Below are 22,679 nucleotides of genomic sequence, written 5' to 3' on the forward strand. Positions count from 1 at the left end.
TAATAATAATAATATTAACCAACTAACCATTGGCGTGCTCCCCAAAATAGTTAAAATAAAGTTTTAATAATAATAATAATAATAATAATAATAATAATAATAATATTAACCAACTAACCATTGGTGTGCTCCCCAAAATAGTTGATTGATTTTTACAATGTCCATTGTTTTAACAACTTACATTACTTTGCGTATTGACTACCATGACGGCATCAGCACGATTGTTTTCTATGCGTAGAAAAGTCAGCAACTCCTTAACAATAACATAGTGACAATGGCGTACAGCTATATGAAGGGGATTTTCACCGTTCTTGGAAAAAAATAAAAATTAAAAATCCATGAATGAACTAGATAAGACACGTACTACGAATGTAATGAGAAAAAAAGTACAATACTCTAAATTATTACAATATTAATATCATGCATGCTCATCAATAGAGATATTGCTATTATTTAGAATTAATTTAATCATTTATAGAGAGTTTAATCCATAGTAACGTTAATAATTGAACATGTGTTGTAATAATTAAAATTTGATACACGCTCTTGGAACAGAATCAATAAGATGCCCGCCATCTTAATGATATATATTTCAAGTCGATTCGTGTTGATCATTATCGCATGATATTTTTAGAGATTACTCTTTACATATACATCATTATTTAAACGTATTGTACTTTTCCAGAGATCCTGTTTGGTTGTTTCAAATGGTTAAGATGAGGGAATATCACAATGATCTCTGATACATGTGTGTTTAGAACTAGTGCTGTTCCCACACCCAAGAGAGTGAAAAAACTTCATCCAATCAGATTCAAAATTACCACAAAGCCACTATGGTCAGGTAGGCTAAGGGTTTTGCACATTACGAATCCTAGTTTATCACTCTCTTCTTTTCTGCTTAAAAAGTATGATAATTACCATACATTCATTGAATTAAACATGATAAAGAAACAAGCATCAAACAAGAACAAAACTGTTAATATTTCAGGTGAGGAAACCAATAACAAAATCTTAATACAGTAAAACAAACTCAATAAAGCATTAACATTGGTTTAGTTAGTTTCTTATAACAACAAAATCAAGTCTGCCCCAGTCACCTCTTCAGATTCACTGCATAGCATCTGCATCATTTTATACTGCTTAAGCTCTGTTTACACTCAAATTAAAACTCAATAAAGCATTAACACTGATTAAAGTTTGTTATAATAAAGAGCACATAAGCAGTGGCTAAGCTGGGGCTGAGTGAGATAAGGATAACTTTGGTGCACATTGCAATCCGAGGGCCTTCTGACTGAGCATGGGGAGGGGTTGTGTGAGGGTATCCCCCTCCGTAATGAGATACAAACAAAAAAATAGGGACCTCTGCATGGCCAGAAATGGCACTCCCAGACAGGGGGAGGGAGATGGGGACTGAGTGAGATAAGGATAACTTTGATGAGTATTGCAATCCGAGGGCCTTCTGACTGAGCTGGGGAAGGGTTTGGGAGTGTTCCCCCTCCGTTACGAGATTTAAAAAAAAAGGACCCTCTGCAATGGCCGGAAATGGCACTCCTAGACCTTTCAATGTAAAAGTTGTATCAGTATCATTTATCATTCTTAGCTCAGTCCACACCACCAAATTTTATGAAAAAAAAGTGTTGGCCATATATGGGTGTGATATGACAACATCATGTCAAAATATTGGAAAATCACAGATATTTGTCATGGAAACCTTAACAGTGAGTGTTATTTCAGATAACAATGATTAGATATCTTCAAAAATGCCCTTCACAATATGTCTGCGGCCTATCTATATCTGCATGAGTCAATTCAATCGCAGAATGAGATTCAATCCTGGAAATTTAGCACTGTGTGCAAACAGTTTTAAAGCTAGGCTACAGAGGAAAATAAATGTTGATAATGGTACAACTGAATTTCACAAATGCATATTCAAGAGAAAACTCATTAGAATTTAACGATACAGATTTTTGAATTTTTAAAAACTGGGGGAAAATGATGGAGGAAAGGGTGGTTACCGCCTTTTTCCTCCCAAGTATTTAAATATTTAAAAATCTGTATCTCATTAACCGCTTCCAAGTTTTTCGTCAAATATGACTTTTGTGTCTCAGAAAGATCAGTTTTAAGATCATCTTCATTAACTTCATAAATTCAAACCCACTCAACATCATAATTGTGATTGACATGGCTTTGTAAACATTCTCTGGACTGTGGTCAAACCGTGCTTACTTTATTAGTGCGTGACAAGTAACTTCTTTCCAGATGCTGCATTCTAAACAAAACCAACAATGCAATCGCCGGCATTCACACATTTGGTGTAATATTAATATGTCTTCACGTTTTGCCAACCTTCAATCATGCTGATTCCCAGTTCTAAGGCTTTAACTCGCTTTATTTTATTGTGATGCTATACATATATGCTTAACTTCTGTCGAATAACTCAAATATTCTTTGACAAAAACTGTTGTATGCCCAGTGATGATGTGCCTATATATGGTCATGATGTGATGTCAACATGACGATATTTAGGCGTGTCAAATGTTTTTGTGAAATTAAATATGATAATCTGGACTGGCTTCATAAGCTATTAAATATAAATCTATTTATAAATATTTATAGAATTTTTTTATATATTAGGACAAAAAATATAGGGTTTTTTTTCTTTTTATACTATTTAAGACATCAATATAATCAATTGAGAGTTGTGTCTTACATCTCTCTCTGAGGATGCATATTTACTCTTGATTCAGTACCTGAGACCTACTTTTCCGGATACCGTATGCACTAACCTACTTCTTAAACTAATATCCTCTCTCCTACCATACTTATAGTAGTTACCACATCCGTAAGGTAGAAGCACGACGTGCACTAACCCTTAGAATGGAACCACAAAAATTTAACGATTGATTGAAGGATTCTTTATTTGCTACATTTAAAAACTACAAAGAATGGAAAAAATAATTCCTATCTATTAACTACAATTAGTACTTCAATAGCACTTTAAAAAAATAAGTGCATTAATAATGACAACAACATGAAGCTAATATGATTTGTCATTACTGAATACAAATAATAATGTAGCGGAGAAGTTTTTTACTTATATATTTAAATACAATATGTGCCATTATTATTAATCATAATCATTTTGAACTAATATCCAAGGAAGGTAATTATTGTCCTGCAAAAACTGTTACACGCATAAAGCAAGTTTTATGAAAAAAACTACAAATGAAAAATCATTACAAGAACGATTATCTTTTGTGAGACTGCTTCCCAGTCGGCATGGTTTTAAGACGTGAATTTGTATTAATAACACTTTGAAGTCTATAGCCGTTGTCTCCAAATAACGAATACGGTTTGGGTTTCTTTTTAATGGCTGAAAGAATCGGATCAATAATCGTAAACCAAATTTACGTGTTCCAACTGATGCAAACCTTGGAGGACAAATCAATAGAAGCATAAAGGACCATGAAATTAAGGCATGATGAAATTTCATTATCTTCAAATGAAGCGTTCAATTATCTCAGACATGTGTCTGCCGATACAGTGTATCTACGGAGGTTATCCAATTATTTAGTAATAAGCTTTATGTTGTAATAAGTTGTTTATAGTTTCTTCAGACCAATTTTATTAATATTGCCAATGAATGCCAAGTTTGTAAGCTCAATTTAACATATATTATCTGTGGTTTATCTGACATAATGAAATCCTTGCCAAAACAAATATAAATGTACAAACACACTATTTTAAAAACTTTACCAAATAACATATCACCAAAATGGTGTGTCTAATAAACTGGCAAGAAAATATTAGGAAATGAGTCACTGGCAGTATTGCTGAGAAATGCAAGTTTTCTCGTTTTTTGCATGGGTTGGTATATTGCATGACACAAACATACATACGTTATTTGCACGTTATTGTCTAGATGTATCTTCCCCAAAATACCAGCCGTTAAGGCAATGGTTCTACAATGTGTAACAATGAAGTAATAAATGCTAGAAGGTTACGATGGTTCTGACGAGCATAATCATCCCTAGCGCCCTTAGCAACAACTTGTGGGACGAGTATACGCGTCGGTAGCAGCAAATGTGTTAAGAATCCCTCAAATAATTTATCAAATTTCCATGAGAAACATAATCTAAATAATCTCATTTTCCTAATTTACAGACATATACTACAAAAAAAAACAAAAAAAAAACAAAAAAAAAACAAACAAACAAACAAAAACCAGCCAATTTATGTGTCTAGGCAAAGAATGTGGGAGCGTTTGGCGCAGTGGTTGCATGTTGGTCTCTCATCCATCCTTGAGGTCGGGGGTTCGAAAATGCATTTGGTTTGTCTTCTTGAACAACATTTTACCTATGTTTGTTTCTTTCCACCCAGGATTATAAGTGGGTACACGGTGGTTCACTAATGGGGAGGAAAAAGGCGGCGTGGAAAGGAACTGACCACCCTACCAAACAACACCAAGGCTCAGTACGATGGGCTAACAGCTCATTCCCCTATGTTCAATAATAAATATGAGGCTACAGTACCTTTACCTTAAACAAAAAATATAGAACAGTATTATTTAGACATTTTTCAATTAGTGAGGAAAATATATTCCTGTTGGAATTTTAAATTAAAAGGTAAGAACTTTAAAAACAATATAAAAAGTAAGCAAATAATAAACAAAATATATTTTTAGATTTAGATCAACACTGAATATTTAAGCTTTGAAACTTTCTGAAAGGGAAACCTTTTGGTAGTCCTCTTATGCTATGAAACTTGTGTTTATGGTAATGCAACATTGTGACACAATCAGAATCATTGTGTATTTCAAATATTCATCAAAACTTGAGCATTGTGGCAATGTTTAGTCAGGGGTTCAAAGTTGAAAGAAGTCATTTTCGGGAGATATGTTTAAACGAGCTTTTATAGCACATCTAATTTTGTGATGCAGCCCTTGTTGGTACCAATCAACACTGACTTCTGTGGGACAAATGATAATAAATCAGTAATACATAGAAAAAAAATGCAGATTTAATGAATTTACAGGAGATGGGTTATATTCCAAGAGATTCTTGTCTAGTTACGGGAGTGCGGGAGATCGAAGGTCCACTGATTAATCTCAGATAAGATAGTATAATTCATACTCCAAGTATCGAAATGCACGCCATCGTGTCGGGATTCAATATTTCAACATTAATTATGTCATCATCAGGAGACCATCTCGATTTCCGGGAGTCTCCTGTGACATGCGACCCCTGGGGTTATCATTACCTTTTAGTAACTGTACTATAAAATTAAATAAAATTATAAGTACCAACATGCAAGTCAATACGTGTTTACACTTGGTTTGGATTTCATGTACCAATACACATTTCCATTCAAATAAATAATGATATAAGCAACAAAAATATAATATTTAATAGTACATAAAGTATAATATTTAATAGTAACAATGTAAGCTTAGAATCATAATATCAGGACCACAAAGGAACTGCAACATGCTTAAGCAAAAAATACTTACACTCTGCCCCTCAGACATATCAATACTCATTGACATATACAGACATTCTCCCACACATTCTTTATTCACACACACTCACTCACATCGCATTTATTCATACTCACATATTTATTCAGACTTAAACCAGCACACACTTATTCACGCTCAGACAATCATGTAGCATATATACACACTTAAGGCCAACTCAGACAGCGTAGTACGACGCTGCCCGACGGGATTTGTTGTCGCGTTGGGTCTGTGTGAGTTAAATGCAGACGCGATGGTGTGCATCGTGGGCATTCGCGTCGTAGAATATTAAACATGTTTAATATTTCTCCCGACTGCTCAAGACTGTCCCCGACGATAAATCGGGTCGGGCTGCGTCGGTCAACGCTGTCTGAGTTGGCCTTCAGTCCTATTCACAAGTACATTCAAACATGCTCATACTCATTCATCTACACACTCATGTGCTCATACACATTTATGTGCAGAATTACTTATTCATAAATTACTTAATCACACTCATTTACAATCACTCTCATGGAAACCCTCACTTATTCATGTTCACACCAATTCACACAAACACCCATTCATGTCCATGCTCATTCATTCACACTATACTTATTCATTTAAACACTTCTTGTACTCATGCATATTCATGTAAAACTTATTTACGCACAAATTCATTTTAATCGCTCATGCACACCTTCACTCATTCATGCGATCATTCACAAATACACTAATTCATACTCGCACTAATTTATACTCACACTCACTCATACTCATTCATACCTGCACTGGCTCATTCATTCATTCTCACACTCATTCATACTCACACCCATTCGCGCTCATGCTCATTCATACCTGCACTGGCTCATTCATTCATTCATTCTCACACTCATTCATACTCACACCCACTCACGATCATGCTCATCATACAGTACCTGCACTGGCTCATTCATTCATTCTCACACTCATTCATACTCACACTCATTCATGCTCACACTCTTTTCACACATACTCATACTCAGACTCATTTATCTACACTTATTCAGGTGCTCATGCCTAAACATGTGAGCCTTTCATTCACAAACTCATCCAAACTCTCACTCATTCAATCTCGCACTCATTCATGCTCACCTCATTCAAAATCACATTTGTTCTATCTCTCACTCATTCACACTCAAATTCATTCATTTAAACACTTATTTAGGTGCTTATGCCTAAACATGTGCAGAGCTCTTCCTTCAAAAACTCAAGCGTAGTACTGTAATACATATATCCTCAAACGCAAAAGCATTCATACATAAATTGTTATAGAAGGTAAAATGCAATGCACACATACAGTATACAATTAGTATATAGGTAACCATAAAAAATAACATGCTAAATCCATTTATAGCATTTGATAATGTGGACAGGTTGGTAAAAAGATAAAATGTTTAATTTATTACTTTACCTTATTCACTATTTCTAATGGTCCTACCTAAGCAACATTAGGTAGAAGTAAATCAGAATATTTTATACAACATGGCAATGGTATAAGAATGCAAACGTCAAACATGTAAAAATACTACAGTATATACTCACGTATAAGAGAAGGCTTAAAATTATGATCGGAAAACAGGGGGTTGTTTTATACACACGACCAACAAATATTTGACTTTTGAAATGTTCGTCTTATGTCCGAAACACATCATGCAAATTTATTACTGCAATGAACCTATTAAATGTTAGTATGAATAAACACAATTTTAAATACTAAGAAATAAGATTCTGATTAACATTTGAAAGCCCATAAAACATTATTACAGGTCTCCCTCCAATTAAAGATCATTTTTAGGACCGGGGTTTCCATGGTTTTTGGAATTGGTCTCATTAGAATAATAAAGATAAAAGGAACTTGTTAATTTGGGACCACAAAATAGTGGTCTTTAATTGGAGGTGGTCCTACACCTGGCTCCGTTTTTAGAAGTATCAAGACCATAAATAGCTGCAGAAAGTATAAATTCTTACTGTGAAAAGGGGATTGTCTTATACACCTGACAAGACATACAAAAATTGTCCAAAAACCTTCCCAAACTCGGGGTCATCTTATAAGCAGGTCACTTTATACGTGAGTATATACGGTAAGAAGTCAAACACAAAGGCTAAAATCTCATTCCCTGTAGGCATAGGCCTATAATATAACAATTTTGAAAGAATTGTACAAACAACAATTTCATAAAAATCATAAAAAAAAAACAAAAAAAAAAACAAAAAAAAAAACTTTGGGAAATTATTAATATATAACAACAATTTCATAAAAATCATAAAAAAAAAACAAAAAAAAAAACAAAAAAAAAAACTTTGGGAAATTATTAATATATAACATATTAAATTTTATTAAACAATGTTATATTATTGTTTCCTTCTCATGCAATGATAAGTGGAATGATCACTCTGGAGTGGCTCCACGTTTTTTAGTAACAGCTACCATTCCAATTCAACATCATCTACCCATCATCTACCTGACAACCACAAAGTCAAATAAACAACCACATAAATGCTGCCTAGTGATTTGAAAAAAGACCACTTCTCAGTTGATTAAACAAGCTACTAGTAATGTTGTTTAGTCTATGTTTGTGATACTTACCAGGATAAACTAATTAACTACATGGGCAATTAGGCGAGATTTTGTTCATACCTTGTTACGCTAACCTATTTTTTAAAAGATCGCCTTAGGAGGGTGGAATAAAAGTAGAAAAAAATTTTGTTTTCTTATTTTAGCAAATATAGTTGTTTGCCAAAAACATCCAGATGGAGGAGCAAATAAAAATGAAATTATACAGTAAACAGTGTAGTATTGGGATCGTTAACTGTTTTAAGTTTATATAATTAGTAAGAAATATACATATCTTGTTTTTGGAGATTTCAAGGCAGCAATGGTAATAAAAATAAGGAAAATGTTTTATTTTTTTCTGAAATTTCATGGCATCAGGTGTGCTAATTGGCCAAAAATAAAATTTGAAATCATCATTATTAGTGGGTGACTAATTTATAAGGTATAAAAAAGTCTTGCCTTCCTATGAACACAGATCCTATATGCAAAGGGATAGGAACGATGTCCACTAGTCGCTACGATCCTATCCCTCCAACACTACATACTTCACTAATTGGATAATTGCAGGCAGTGTTCGAAGCTTTTAGAGGACGCCCCCTATCATTGAGAATGGTAAAAAATCGGGGGAAAATATACATGCCTACCTATTATCCTCTTTATTTCGTTCTTTTTAAAATAGTTGCTTCCCCACTGTGTCGGTAGCTGTTAAAGCCATTAAGTGGTATCAATTTCAAGGCATTACGAATTAAATCACGTAAATTGTAACCAAATTATGGGGTGTATTCTCGATGCTTACTCATCAGAAGTGAACCACATTGCAATGCCGTAATAACATGAAAATCAACGTTAAGATGTTTTTTTTTTCGGGTTATACCACTCTGCTGTAGTTAGACCTAGGCCTTAGATTTAGTCGGCACCTTGGAACTGGTAATGGCCTACTGTCTTGAACAGAGGGATATATAAACAATTTGTACATGATCAGGTACGATAAATAATTTATATAATGAATATTAGAATTGTCAGGATCTGTGTAAATAGCTAGGCCTATCCACTCAAGCCCACTGACAAAATGTAGCTTCACACCTGAGTGTACGAAGGTCATATCCTTAAAATGCCCGCTGGCTAAATAGTATGCTCCAGGAAAATCAATTAGTACGCACAAGGTAATTCAACAGAAGGACGCACATCTCCGCTCTCGAACATAGCATGTGCGTACAGTCCTTTGATCTTTACTGTGGCATCGACAATCCGATACTAGTTGCGAGTACAGCCGTCAATTATTAGTCTATGCGTGCCATTCGTTTTATGGTGTTAGTTTTTATTTTATTAATTTTGGGTACTTCGCAATGTCTGTTACATCTGATTTTTTTTTACCGCGAGCTTGTTAAATGCTTCTATAAACTGCAATTTGATTTGTGAAAATTGACCAAGAAAATGGAATGTTATAGCAATTTAAAATTTATGAATTATATAAAATTTCATGTTGTTATGTAACATTAATCTGTCATTTTGACAATGTTGGCATAAGGTGCCGAGAACGAACATTTGAGTATATACGGAACCTTTATTAATTTTTTCTGTGAACGACAATTTTTTTTCTCATGAACGATAATTCACCACAATTTTGGTAAAATTAATGTTGAAATGAAGAATATATTTTCAGTCTAAAGTTAGTGCAAAATATCAATAGGCCTTTGTGACGCGCACGACGCGCGATTATCATGGCAACTAGCACGCGCATGTGTAATTCGTCACGTACGCTGACGGTTTATGGTCTGGTTGTTATGGTTTTTGTGACGATCAGCGTGTAGGGACGCACACATGCGCCTAGAATGTCGATGCCAGAGTTATAAACTTTGATGTCCCGAGATGTGCATCCTTCTGTTGAATTGCCTTATCTAGGAAAATACAGTGTTGCCTATTGTATATAGGATCTGTGCTATAAATGAAACAAATACCCTCTCAAAAATAATGGAACAGTCGGCCCCTGTTAGACTGCATAAAATACCATCATAGAAGGTAAAGTTATAAAACATCACATTATGGGATTTTTTTTCTACTCGCTGATTGATACCCAATTGATTTCATGTCACTAAAATTTTTATGTATGTATGATTTACAAGTGTAATAAAAAAAGGATGTAATTAATCATGACTAGCCTAGCATTAAAAAGGTTAATATACATTAGATAATATCATCAACATAATATACTATATTTACTTTGGATTGGTAGATTGGATCTGCCCCCTCTTCCAATAGAGCTTGGATCATTTTTAGTTGACCAAACCTAGCTGCAATATGCATAGCTGTTTCACCATTCTGCAAAAAATAATATTTTTTATGTAATAATAACCTACAATGGAAGTGGTTTGGTGCAGCAGGAACGGTTAGGTTTCCCAACCTCGAGGTGGGAAACAGATAAAGATCACATGATCTTTATCTCTAGCAATAGTTTCCGGTGGTACTGTAGGCCTTGTTTACTAGCCCACTGGGCAAAAAGGAAGGGAGGTTGACTAGCCCGGAGCAGTTACTAGCCATTGTACGCAGAGTTGGTAAAAAATCGAGCACTGCAATGACCGGGTTAATGACCATATGAAATGCATAGAAGGCTTAACAATATACGCTATACAAGTCTAGCATTATTATTACAATATGGATACAGATTAAATCTAATTGTGATTTCAATAAAGGAATACAAATTGTATTTCTACTGCTACTTTTTCCATTGTCCACCATAGTGCCTGCTATCACCAATGGCTTACTGTCGTAGCTTGGAGCCCAAGACTGATTTGATCAAGAGTCGACCAATGAGTGGTTGGTGGATAAGACGAGTTCCCATGTTGGTCTAAGCACTTGGAGATAAGTGTTCATAAGTTAATACAGCTAAACATCTCTTCCAAATATGGCATGCACTACAGTATCTTGCAGTTTAGCGCTACATCTGAAAAGAGCTACAGAGCACCAGCAGAATCAAACCAGAAACTCAAGGGTAACATTTTCCTGTTGATGTAGACTACACATTTTAGACACATAGAGGAGACTATCGAAATAAATTCTTACCGCCATCACAGCATTAACATCAGCACCACTTTTGAGCAACATTTCTGCAACTTTCTCTCCCTCTTTGATTCTCGCTGCAATGTGTAACGGCGTTTCCATCGCTGTGCCACCTTGAAGCTGTACTTGTGCACCATAGCCTAGCAGCGTTTGTACAACAAGTGGTTTACAATGTTGTACCGCCACATGGAGGGCTGTGTAATTCTCCTGTTGTTAAAACATTTATGATTCACTATAATTTTTCATAGTAGGAAAACAATTCAAGTGATTTTTATAATGAACAATAGTTAAATATAAAGTACAGAATAGGTATGTTAAGGAAAAACAAAACATTATGTTTTTTAATTAAAAAAACAGCTGTGGATGAAATCAAATACTGGACACAACAAAATGAAATTTTTTTGATCAGATTATTATCACTGGAATATTTGCAAAAGAAAAAAAGAAAACAATTTCATTTTTTTTTTTTTTTTTTTTATTTTTCATACTGTCTATACATTTATTTGGGTAAACACAGTAACAGTAGAAAACAAAATATAAAGCAAATAAATAGTATGACAGTGGCCAGAAATCCTACCATTCAGGGAAACATAGGAATAAAAAAAAAACAGGGGTAATCTAACCAACAGTATAATAAAATGTATATTTGAGGTTTTTGCCATCCTAGAAATATCTATATTAAGTTTTAGGGGTTAGATGAAATAAGCTTGCATGCTATCAGCAGCTCATTTGTATTAATATTTTGTTGCAATCTTTTAAAAGAAATTGTTTTTTGTAAAATGTAATAACTAAGAAAAATTGGGGAAAGAGAAAAAAAAAACAAGTCTCCAATTTCTTTTTATATTGAATTTAAGAGTTTTTAGCTTATAATTCTATTTCAAAATATCATATGCACACAAATGACAAAATATAAAAACAATAATGCTATATATAAAATATATATGTCATGTTATACTTCCATGCAATAAACAATGCCAATTTTCCAGTCATTACACACAAAACTGCCTACAATATTGATCGGTATTCATATAATGGTTTTAGACACGGTGATATTATCAGTACTGTTCTAATAATAAAAGTTACATCTTGGAATTAGTGAGCATATAATGAAATTATGTGGATAATGTATTCTTCAACATTAGCTGAGTTATTTACGGTAATGATAGGATTGAACTTGCACGCTTAGCAACAAAAGGGGATAGTGATTGTTATAATGTCGGAATGCAGACAATTTATCATGAAGGACAAATTGATAATCATTAATACTAGCTTAATTAGTGCACTAAGCCTTCGTTTGTGTTCATTTACATTAAAGTGTCACTATGGTTACTAAAATGGAAAGCACAGATGATTTTCTCACATTAAAGATGGTTGGAAAAAAATTTAACAGGAGAAACAATCCACAATCTTGCTTATTGTACACATGAATAAAAATATTATTGTGCATTCATAATCCAACAAGTACTCATCAAATCGATGATCTAATATTAAATATAAAAATAAAATGAAGAAATAAATGAATACTATAATTTTGGTAAGACAGGCTTCAGGAGTACTTTACAACAATATAAATAAATAATGACAATGATGATTACAACAAAAATGACAATAAAATATATTAAATAACAGTGAATTGATTTCTGTGATGTCATCATGACAATATATAGGCATGTCACATGTTTTACTCAAATCAAATTTAATAGTGTGAACAGGGGCTTAGGAATAATAATAATAATAATACACATTTTTAAAGCGCCTATTAAAGCAAACAAAACTGGCTTGTCACCGGCGCTGGAGGATATTAGAAAGAAGTTGAACTATTTGAAAAGGAAGGATTTAAGAGTAGATTTGAATAATTGCGGATCAGAAATGATACGTAATTGAGGAGGCAGAGAGTTCCAGAGTTTAGGAGCAGAGAAAGAAAAAGAGCGTTGACCGGTACGAATATGCTTGACTCGTGGAGTAACAAGTTTGAGGGATTGAGAAGAACGAGTAAAACGGGAAGAAACATGTTTGTCAATAAGCGAACAGAGATAAACTGGGGCTACCTTAGTTCTGGCATCGACCATTGCACCTTTTTGTAGAAGTGACTTCACTACAGCCGTGTGGCCTCTCTTGGCAGCTGCATGCAGACAAACAGCACCAGACTGGGGGAGGAAAAAAAAACATTTAAATTGTTCAGTTTAAACAGAATTTTTGGTATAGTAGAACCCTCTTTGGATCAAAAAAGTGTCTCCATAATAGGGGGGAGGTGGTGTCTACCCTAAATAGGGGATCCTATAGTGTTATCAGTCATTTAGAAATATAGGTCTCCCTCCAATTAAAAACCATTTTTGGGACCAAATGTTCCCATGGTCTTTAGCAGCTTTGGTCTCTCAATAGAATAATAAAGGTAAAGGAAATTTGTTAATTTGGGACCATAGAATAATGGTCTTTAATTGGAGATGGTCCTAAATTAGAGTGGTTTTTCATTGGAGGGAGACCTGTAAGTTGATGATAATTTTATCTAATAAACTTATAGTTTACAGATATCTTTGAAAAAGTAAACTTTTTTTCAAGATACTTTTGTTGCATAATAATAATAATAATCAAAAAGTAACAGTTTATTCAACTTTTTATTATTCATTTAATCTTTCTCATTGCCTCACAATTTAAAGTAGATTATCCATTTAATGTTCTAATACTATGTAAAGTCTCGTACTGTTTATTGTATTAATTCATTGTAAAGTTGTTTTTACGTACAGTATGTACTTTGTAGTCTATTTTTTATTGTACATTTAACTTTTATATATAGTTGCAATAAAGAGAATTCAAAATGAATCAATATCGTTCAAGTATTCCTGTAAAACATCCAATTTAAAACTTATAGTTTACAGATATCTTTGAAAAAGTAAACTTTCTTCAAGATACTTTTGGTGTATAATAATAATAATCAAAAAGTAACAGTTTATTCAACTTTTTATTATTCATTTAATCTTTCCATTGCATTACAATTTAAAGTAGAGCATCCTTTTAATGATTTATTGCTATGTAAAGTCTTGTACTACTATTGTATTAATTCATTGCAAAGTTGTTTTTATGTACAGTATGTACATTGTAATATATTTTTATTGTACATTAACTTATATATATTGTTGCAATAAAGAGAAACTGAACTGAATAAGTATTGTTCAAATGTTCCTGTAAAACATCCAATTTGTAAAATTAAAGAAACATAAAAAAATATTTTGTATTAGGCACTTCCTTTTATTAGTCTTTCATCTGTTTTGTTGCATGTCAAACTAGCTTAAAAGTCTCATATATTTACATTATAGCCTATATGTTCACTTATAATCTGGGCCCCAAGTATCCCAGAAATCGACAAGGTTCCTTGTACACCCACACACACAAAACCTACTACAAACATTTACAAACCGATTTCCCACAGAATTGGAGAGAGACCATCAAGTTGATAATAATTTTATCTAATGAACTTTTATTTTACAAATATCTTTGAAAAAGTAAACTTTGTTCAAGATACATTTTGTTGTCTTTCATCTGTTCTGTTGCATGTCAAACTAGCTTAGGGCACATAGAAAAAATTATTAGATTATCACTCTTTTTTTCCCCAAAAGTGATGAGGGCTTTTGTTTTGTTTTGTTTTTGTTTTTAATTGGAATAACAGAATATTGTTTTTTTTTTTTTATTGATAAATTAAGGGAGGGACCGTTTTTATTTGGCAAGAATGTTGCAAATACTGTATAACAAACTAAATTAATTTTATTGTTTTTTGAAGAAAATGTATTTCCAGTCATGAAATTGCATTGTTTTTTTAAGCTGTTGAAATGAATGATGCGGCAAAATATATATTTCCAAATTTTTGACGTGGGCAGGAGTGATAATCTAACAGTTTCTTCTATGTGCCCTTAAAAACATCATATATTTGCGTTATAGCCTATATGTTGACCTATTATCTGGGGTCCCACATATCCCAGAAATTGACAAGGGTTCCTACACACCCACACACAAAAAACCTCCTACAAACATTTACAAACCCATTTCCCTGAGTTAGTAATGTTTGAATATTGGTATCGAAACCCTTTTGAATTGACCTATCCTAATTTAGTCCCGTTTATTATTTCTATGAAAAATAATAATAATAATAATAATAATATTATTTTTAATGGTCATAATAATAAAAAGAATAAAGAGGACGGCAACAGTGTCTGTGTCGTAAAAAGGATAACACACATTATATTTTAAGGACTTATCAGGTACAGTAGGTATTATAAATTTATTTGATTTACAGTTATTTAATCTTTAGCCAACTAAACAGTACAATAGTGGGAACAACAGAGAAACCGAATACTTGAACAAAAATCAACTTTAACCCACTAAAGCACAAGGGTGTTAATTTGGAACTTTTCGATCCCACTAGTAATAAATAAGTCATGACTATTATAATCACATGCTTATCGAGTGGAGTTGAATAGCTTGGTCCTAAAGATGCTTGCCTACAGTGGCAATCCCAAGACCCTGCGTTCAATTCCTGTGACAGCAAGTATTTTTTTTTCTCACCGACTAAATAAAAACTCCATTCTCTAAGGGTATTTTTACACACAGCGTAAGGCTGGCGTAGCTTATGCGTACGCTAAATCCACTGATTAAAACTCTAAAGTGTTCAGACGAACAACGTTCACTATATTAACGCTAGCGTTAAACTAGTAATAGTAATATAGACCTATGGGGGGAATAGTATGTTTTAAATAATGTACTCCGTGGCGTTAACTAATCTGGGGTCTGCTGGTAGCGTTAATAATGCCACAGAGGTGGTATTGTGGGTGGCGTTAATAATGCCACTGCCTAGTTCACACACAAAGGCGTATGTTAAATGCCAACCTATGTTATGTGTGTGAACGTACCCTAAGACTCATTATTAGTATACATATGGGGCCCTGTGGAAAAACCTTTAGACTTGTACTAACCAGGTTTCCTACATAAAAGAAGATGGATTTAATTTAAATTTATTCTCAAGTACACATCTGTGGAATCAGTCTTTCCCGCATTTTACACACAAAATAGTATAATTACAGTTCAACAAATTCAATTTAGGTTATTGTAAAAAAATAAATAATGATTTTAATTGCTACAAAGCATGCTACAAATTCTCTGGTGAACTCCAAGGAGGAGAAAAGTTTGTCTCAAATTTATTGGAGTCTTAAAATTGCAAATTGTCTTGATGAAGACAGTTAACTAAAACTAATACTGTATCAAGCTTCATGTAACCTTCCAAGTCCCTCTTTTTCTACAAAGTTATAACTTGTGATTCCACCCACCGAAGTGGGCCAAAATTTAGTACCCCAAAATCAGCAATGTTAGCCATCAAACTTGAAAGGTGTTTTTGGTGGCATTCCACTGGGCACGATTAATGAGTTTAAGTCAAAAGGGTAAATAAGGGATGAACTTGAAAATTGCCAATACATACTAAATTGTTAATAAAATAATCAATTATATGTGTTATAATAATCTTCCATATTTCTTCTGATACATTATTATTCTTAATTTTTCTTGATCAGAACTATAAAGATATTTTATTGATACAAACAATTTTTTTTTAAATGTTTTTATGCAACAGTCAAGAATCTAACAGGTTTGATGTTTACTAACACACACAAATCATCAACATTTCTAAATAGTTTTAACTAGGTACATTTTAATACGATAAACAGTGTATGTGTTTCTATTGAACCATTATCAACTCAAAAAAAAAAAATGATATTTGTGGGTGGTCATGTGAAGATCAGTTCAGTTTCATTCTCTCAAGCTTGTAATTTGGAGTGGGGTGAATATAACCCCTAACTATTCCTCTTGAGTTGAACGGTTTAACTTGTTGCCTTCATGGAGAAGTTAGCCTTGAAGCTTTCAACTTGAATTTTTCTCCCAAACACCATTAAGCCAAATATGGCCCCCAGGTATTATAGTTGACTGATATACACCATTTTTTGTGTCGTGCAAACACCAATTAATTTGGCGTTTCTGCACGTTCCCGTTTTTTTCAATACATATAATACTTCCTTATATTCAGACAATATTTTTTAATCATTTTTGATCGCAGTAGAGAACGGCCCAGTGTATGGTAGTTAAGAATCATCTATCTAACGGCATATCAATCTGCATCCTAAACTTTTCTACACACAAGAGAAGGTTTGTAAAGACAGGCTCTGGAGGAAAAACATTTTTTTGATATGTTTTGCAACTGATTTTTCTAAGAAAAAACAAAGGGTGTTTGACAAAAAAATTGAGAAACAATTAATGAGATACAGATTTTTGAATACTTAAAAACTTGGGGAAAAGGTATAAAAAAGGGTGGTTATGCCCCTTTCCCCAGTTTTTAAATATCTGTCATCTACCATGTTCTCCTTTCGTCCCCCACCCAACACTGTCTACAATTAAAAAAAAAAAATATAATGATAACAAAGATAATAATAGATGATTGTATTACCTTATTAGGCATATGAAGAGGCACACCTTTCTTTAGAAACATGAGGGCGGTCTCCGGATGGCCGCACTGTGATGCTATATGCATTAACGTACTTCCATCTTTTGTTCGGGCTGCCACTGATGCTTTGAATTTATCTATAAGAATTTCCACAACTGCTGTGTGACCCAGTTCTGCAGCGATGTGAAGAGGTGATCTGTCAAGCTGGTGAATAAAATATCAAAAAATTTTTGTTATAAGGAAAATTAATTTCAACTTCGTTTATATAACTACTATGTATTAGCTTCTTCTTATCTTCTTATCAAGTCCATGTACTTCAAATTTTGCCCCAGCCACAGCTGGACACACTCCTTTGCCTTTCTGTTGTATTTTGCAAGGTCTGTAGTGGTGCAGGCTTCATCTAACACATAGCACTGCAGGAGGTGTTGCATGGTCTGAGGCTCAGTTCCACATTCACAAATGACAGGGTTGTTGGAGTATCCCCCACTTCTGTAACATGACTTTGGAAAGGCCTACCCCAGTTCTAAGTCTATTAAGACACATCCATGTGGCCCAGTTATTGTCAGCTCCAGGTGGAAGGTCTTCATCTGAAAGATTATTCTTATGTTATTCTTCTTATGGAGATTCTTCTTATGAGTCCATGTAAAACATTATATTTTGCCCAGCCATAACTGGACATATTTCTTTGCCTTGTGATTATATCCACTGCTATTACTTGTTCTTCTGGTTGTATAAAGAATCGGAAAATGGGAGAAAGGATGTACCACACCAAAAACTTTTATTCAAAGTCTAACTGTGCTTTAAAATTATCAAAGAAGAAAATAAATGTATACTTGACTTGAATTGAACTGTTGGCGTAGGCTGCCTGTATTAATATCATTAGTCTTTTTTTTTCAGAAAGCACAATCAAAATTTGACACAGAACTCTTTTTTTTGTATTTTTAAAGTTTATTTTGTTTAAATTTTGATATATTTTTTTTTTATTCTGGAGAAGATAAGTTTGCAGAAAAATTTGTGAGACTCCTGATTGAATTGGAAGAGTTAAAGTGTCTGTACCACATAGGATCTGATTGTACTACATTGGAATCTCCAGGGGGGAAAGAGAGTTTTCACATTATATGTGACTTTTTTATGGTTTCTTATAATCAGGGCAAAATGTGAAGGCATTTGAGAGGTTGGATATAGAAAGTGCAATTAAATGTCAACCACTATTATCATGAATAATAATACCATAGCAGAAGAATAACAAAATACTCAAATTAATTAAGATGACGATGCTGAAAATAACTTTTAATGCACCAATCAATACAAACCTGTTGCACCAATATAATGATAATAATGTGTTGTAATAATGCTCAAACATTATCGCAATAAACATTCAAAAACCAAAAAATACTACCTTGTCATAAATATTGGGATTTGCCTTCATTTGATAGAAATATTTCACAATCTGCTCATCGCCAAGTGAAGCCGCAAGATGCAATGGTGTGTGACCGTCCTCCTAGAATGTTCAAGGATAAATAGGTGTGTTACTATGACAACAAACATCTATAGTAGTTTTGACCTGTTTTAAACTAGTTTCACCATGACCGAAATTCTTTGTTTACACTACAAATAAGGCCACCATAATTAGGGAAACTTCTGCATTTACAGTTTTATTCTTATATCAGATCAAAAATTGCATGAGAAGCAATACATATTTCTTATTCAGCTATCATTTTAATAAAATTTGAATTTGAAAGGTTTCCACAATCAAATGTAGCTGCCCTTGCATGATTGATTTTTTTTTTTGGGAAAAGAAAATAATTCCCAAACCTTACCAATTATTTCTTTAATGAGACCTACCTGGATACTTCCAGGAATTACAATAGGCTATTAGGCCATTTTTTCAAGGTATTTTACAGGCCCTAATACACAACTGAGTGATAAATTACTTGAACATTAAACTTGGTAGTATAAACACCAACATAGCTAAATGTATGACTTCATTGCTGATGCATATTCAATTTTTTCATTGCAGACTACCTAAACTTTACTGTTTAAAAATTTACATGACACAGTAAGTAATCGTTACAGTGCTTATAACATTTTCTTTCTTCACTATGGTAGGCATTTAGAAGACAGACCTGTTTGTGAGCAGCACTTATATATATTTCTTGACCTTTAAAATGGTACATTTGTTGCATGTAGTCCTATCTGGATTGTTGCATTGTTAGTATCTTTTTATAATGGGAAATTGCCTAAAACAAGGCTAAGACTCACTATAGGTAATAAGCTGTCGTAAAAATCAAGTGCACAGGGGAGCGAAAAAAAAATCAACTCACATTCATCTACTACTTTTAATACAATTGGGTAATATATTCTCTCAGTCTCATTTAAGCACTGCAACGTCTACTCAAAATAGTATATCTGTATTGTGGTGTCTAGCAAAAATAAAATATTGGTGCAGTGCGTATTAAAAAATCATGCATATTTATTCATCGAGAGATGCGCTCTTTTGATCATAAGGTATTTCATTAATAATGCAAACTAAGGTGTACAATGGAACATACATTTAATGTGTCTACATGAGCTCCATTCTCTATGAATAACTTGATGAGGTCCATATCTTTTTTTCTGCAAGCAAGATGAAGTAGAGTGTCCCCACTTTCTCCCCTCCTTGCTTTCAGTTGCTCATCTTTATGATGCAGTAAAAGTTCTTTACAAATTCCAGTATTGCCACCATCTATTGCTAGAAAAATTGGCAGGATACCATCCTGCAAAAAAATAAAAATAAATCACATGATCTAGTGAAAACTGCTTAAAGATTGTCAGAAAAATATATTTTATAAAAGACTAAGAGTTTTCTACTTAACTTCATGTCTATTTCTTGTTGCTGGCAAGATTGACTTTTACATTGCAAAACGTGATGTAGTTACATTTATATAGCACAGTATACCAAAGTATCCTCGATTTTAAAGGGTCAATTCTTGTCTGAGTTACCCGGTAAATTGGTGCCAGATAACTCTCTTCTGACCACAACAGATGAGAGTAGCAATAAATTATAAGATTATAATAGCTTCATCTAATAATTGCTTACTGTATATCTTAATACACTGTGTCAGTTAATTTAACAATGCGGCATATTATGAGATGGCCGTCATAATACATAGTAATTATTAAAAGTTAATAGCTAAGTACTATGTGAACTCAATATCACATCATTACAATAAAGTAATTGTAATGCCAATGGCAGATAATCATCATATAATGGCTGAGTAACTGTGATAAAATAACATCTTACTGTGTCTCTTGCCAGTCTTGCTTCTTTCCCAGACACTCGGAGCAGCAACTGAATGACCCCTACACCACCAGTTGACCTCAAAGCAGCAATATGCAATGGCAATTGTTTCTTGGGCTACAGAAAATTTAATTGCAAATATTAACACTTACTACAGTAACAATGACTACAAATAGATTAAAGAATGGATGAATAAAATATTAAATAAATGGATAAATATATAAATAAAGGAATGAATAAATGAATTGAAGAATGAATAAATGAATGAACGAAAAAATGAATTGAACGAATGACTATTGTATGAATGAATGAATGAATAAATGAAAAAATAATTATACTGATAGAGTAGATGGAAGAGTAAAAAAAAAAAAAAATATATATATATATATATATATATATAATATGAATGAATGAATACAATAATCAATAAATAAATATGTGTGTATTAGTGAATAAATAAATAAAATAAATAGATGAATGAATGGAAAAGTTTTAAATTCAATGAAAGTAAAATGGGTAAATGGATGAATATATATATAATATAAACAAATAAATTTATAAATGAATAAAGTGAGTGGATAAATAAATGAATGAATAAGTGAATGAATGAATGGTGTCTGAATTGTGCTAGAAAGAGATAAACATAGACTGCAATACACATCAGCTACACTGATATCCTTGGCCCAGTTGCCTAAATTTATAAATTTAATTTAACAGAAAAGTCAGCCAACACCCACCTACTTTGATCAACAGAGACCAACATAAAACAAGATTTAAATTATACAAAAAAAAAAAGGAAAATAAAGTCCTAATTAGGACTTTATTCAAAAACGTGTGAGAAAATAATATCAAATATAGGTATACTGTACCCCTCCTGGTGTAGTAGCATCAGCTTTCTTCTGTACTAGTAATTTAATTACATCTTCTTTAGCACTAGCTGCAGCAAAGTGTATGGCTGCCTTACCATCCTGCAAAAAATATTAAGTTAACTTTATAACAAAATTAAAAGAAATAGTAAATTTTAAATTGCATTCGTGTTTATTTTTTAACCGGAACAATTCAGGATATTTATGATAAAACAATAATTTACATTTAGAATGCAATGGAAATCATTAAATAAATTAGCTTAGAACTATATTGACTAATATTATTAATATTAATTGCTACACATTAGTTTATTTAAGATCAATTGATGATTTTAGGGGTAAATCCTTAAATAAAAATACTTCAAACCATTCTAAAAGAATTCACTAGAGAGACTTAAAAATCTGTTTACTTGGCTAAAGTAAGTAATAGTAAATCAATATTAAATTACAACATACAAAAATAATATATAAACCATACATTTCATTCATAAACAGTTTCATAAAGATATAAAAAATATAAGGTACAATTTATTGTATTTTGATCCATCACATGTCTAAATATTGGATCTCTTCTTGCATTGCAGACAATAACAAAAAAAAAGTGGTGCAATGAGTGGTGCAATGGTCAACATTTGGTATCAATTATACCCCATAGACAGCCCTACTCATTTTATTGTATTGACTACCCCCTCCAAGATGCTAGGGATCAGCTCAACAATCTAGATTCTTAATGATCAGAAACAATGACATCAAATTGTTCCTAAATACAGGCTTTTACAGTAAAACTTGTAATAAAATTATCGTTTTAAGTTACAGTTTACAATTTTTTAATTGTAAAAACCATTTTTTGTTACCTTGAATTATTAAATATAGATGCAAAAGAAATAGAAGCAGGTATTACATAAAAA

The 22,679-nt window shown here is 32.8% G+C and overlaps 1 protein-coding gene across 3 annotated transcripts in view; it reads right to left on the reverse strand.

The window, feature by feature from the left end:
* The window catches only part of LOC117120380 (serine/threonine-protein phosphatase 6 regulatory ankyrin repeat subunit B-like), a 74,895-nt gene that overhangs the window by 24,655 nt on the left and 27,561 nt on the right, over window positions 1-22,679 (reverse strand). For all 3 annotated transcript variants that reach the window (XM_033265429.1, XM_033265423.1, XM_033265436.1), the window contains exons 4-12: window positions 21,775-21,873; window positions 20,909-21,022; window positions 20,178-20,381; window positions 19,025-19,126; window positions 17,629-17,829; window positions 13,196-13,294; window positions 11,151-11,354; window positions 10,311-10,409; window positions 182-310 (exon numbers count right to left, since the gene is read on the reverse strand). In XM_033265429.1, coding sequence (XP_033121320.1) covers window positions 182-310; window positions 10,311-10,409; window positions 11,151-11,354; window positions 13,196-13,294; window positions 17,629-17,829; window positions 19,025-19,126; window positions 20,178-20,381; window positions 20,909-21,022; window positions 21,775-21,873 — 1,251 coding nt within the window. The remainder of the gene's footprint in view (window positions 1-181; window positions 311-10,310; window positions 10,410-11,150; window positions 11,355-13,195; window positions 13,295-17,628; window positions 17,830-19,024; window positions 19,127-20,177; window positions 20,382-20,908; window positions 21,023-21,774; window positions 21,874-22,679) is intronic.

The sequence above is a fragment of the Anneissia japonica genome, unplaced genomic scaffold (genome assembly GCF_011630105.1).
Source record: "Anneissia japonica isolate Jap-2015-1 unplaced genomic scaffold, ASM1163010v1 scaffold250_len512249_cov173, whole genome shotgun sequence".
Taxonomy (NCBI): domain Eukaryota; kingdom Metazoa; phylum Echinodermata; class Crinoidea; order Comatulida; family Comatulidae; genus Anneissia; species Anneissia japonica.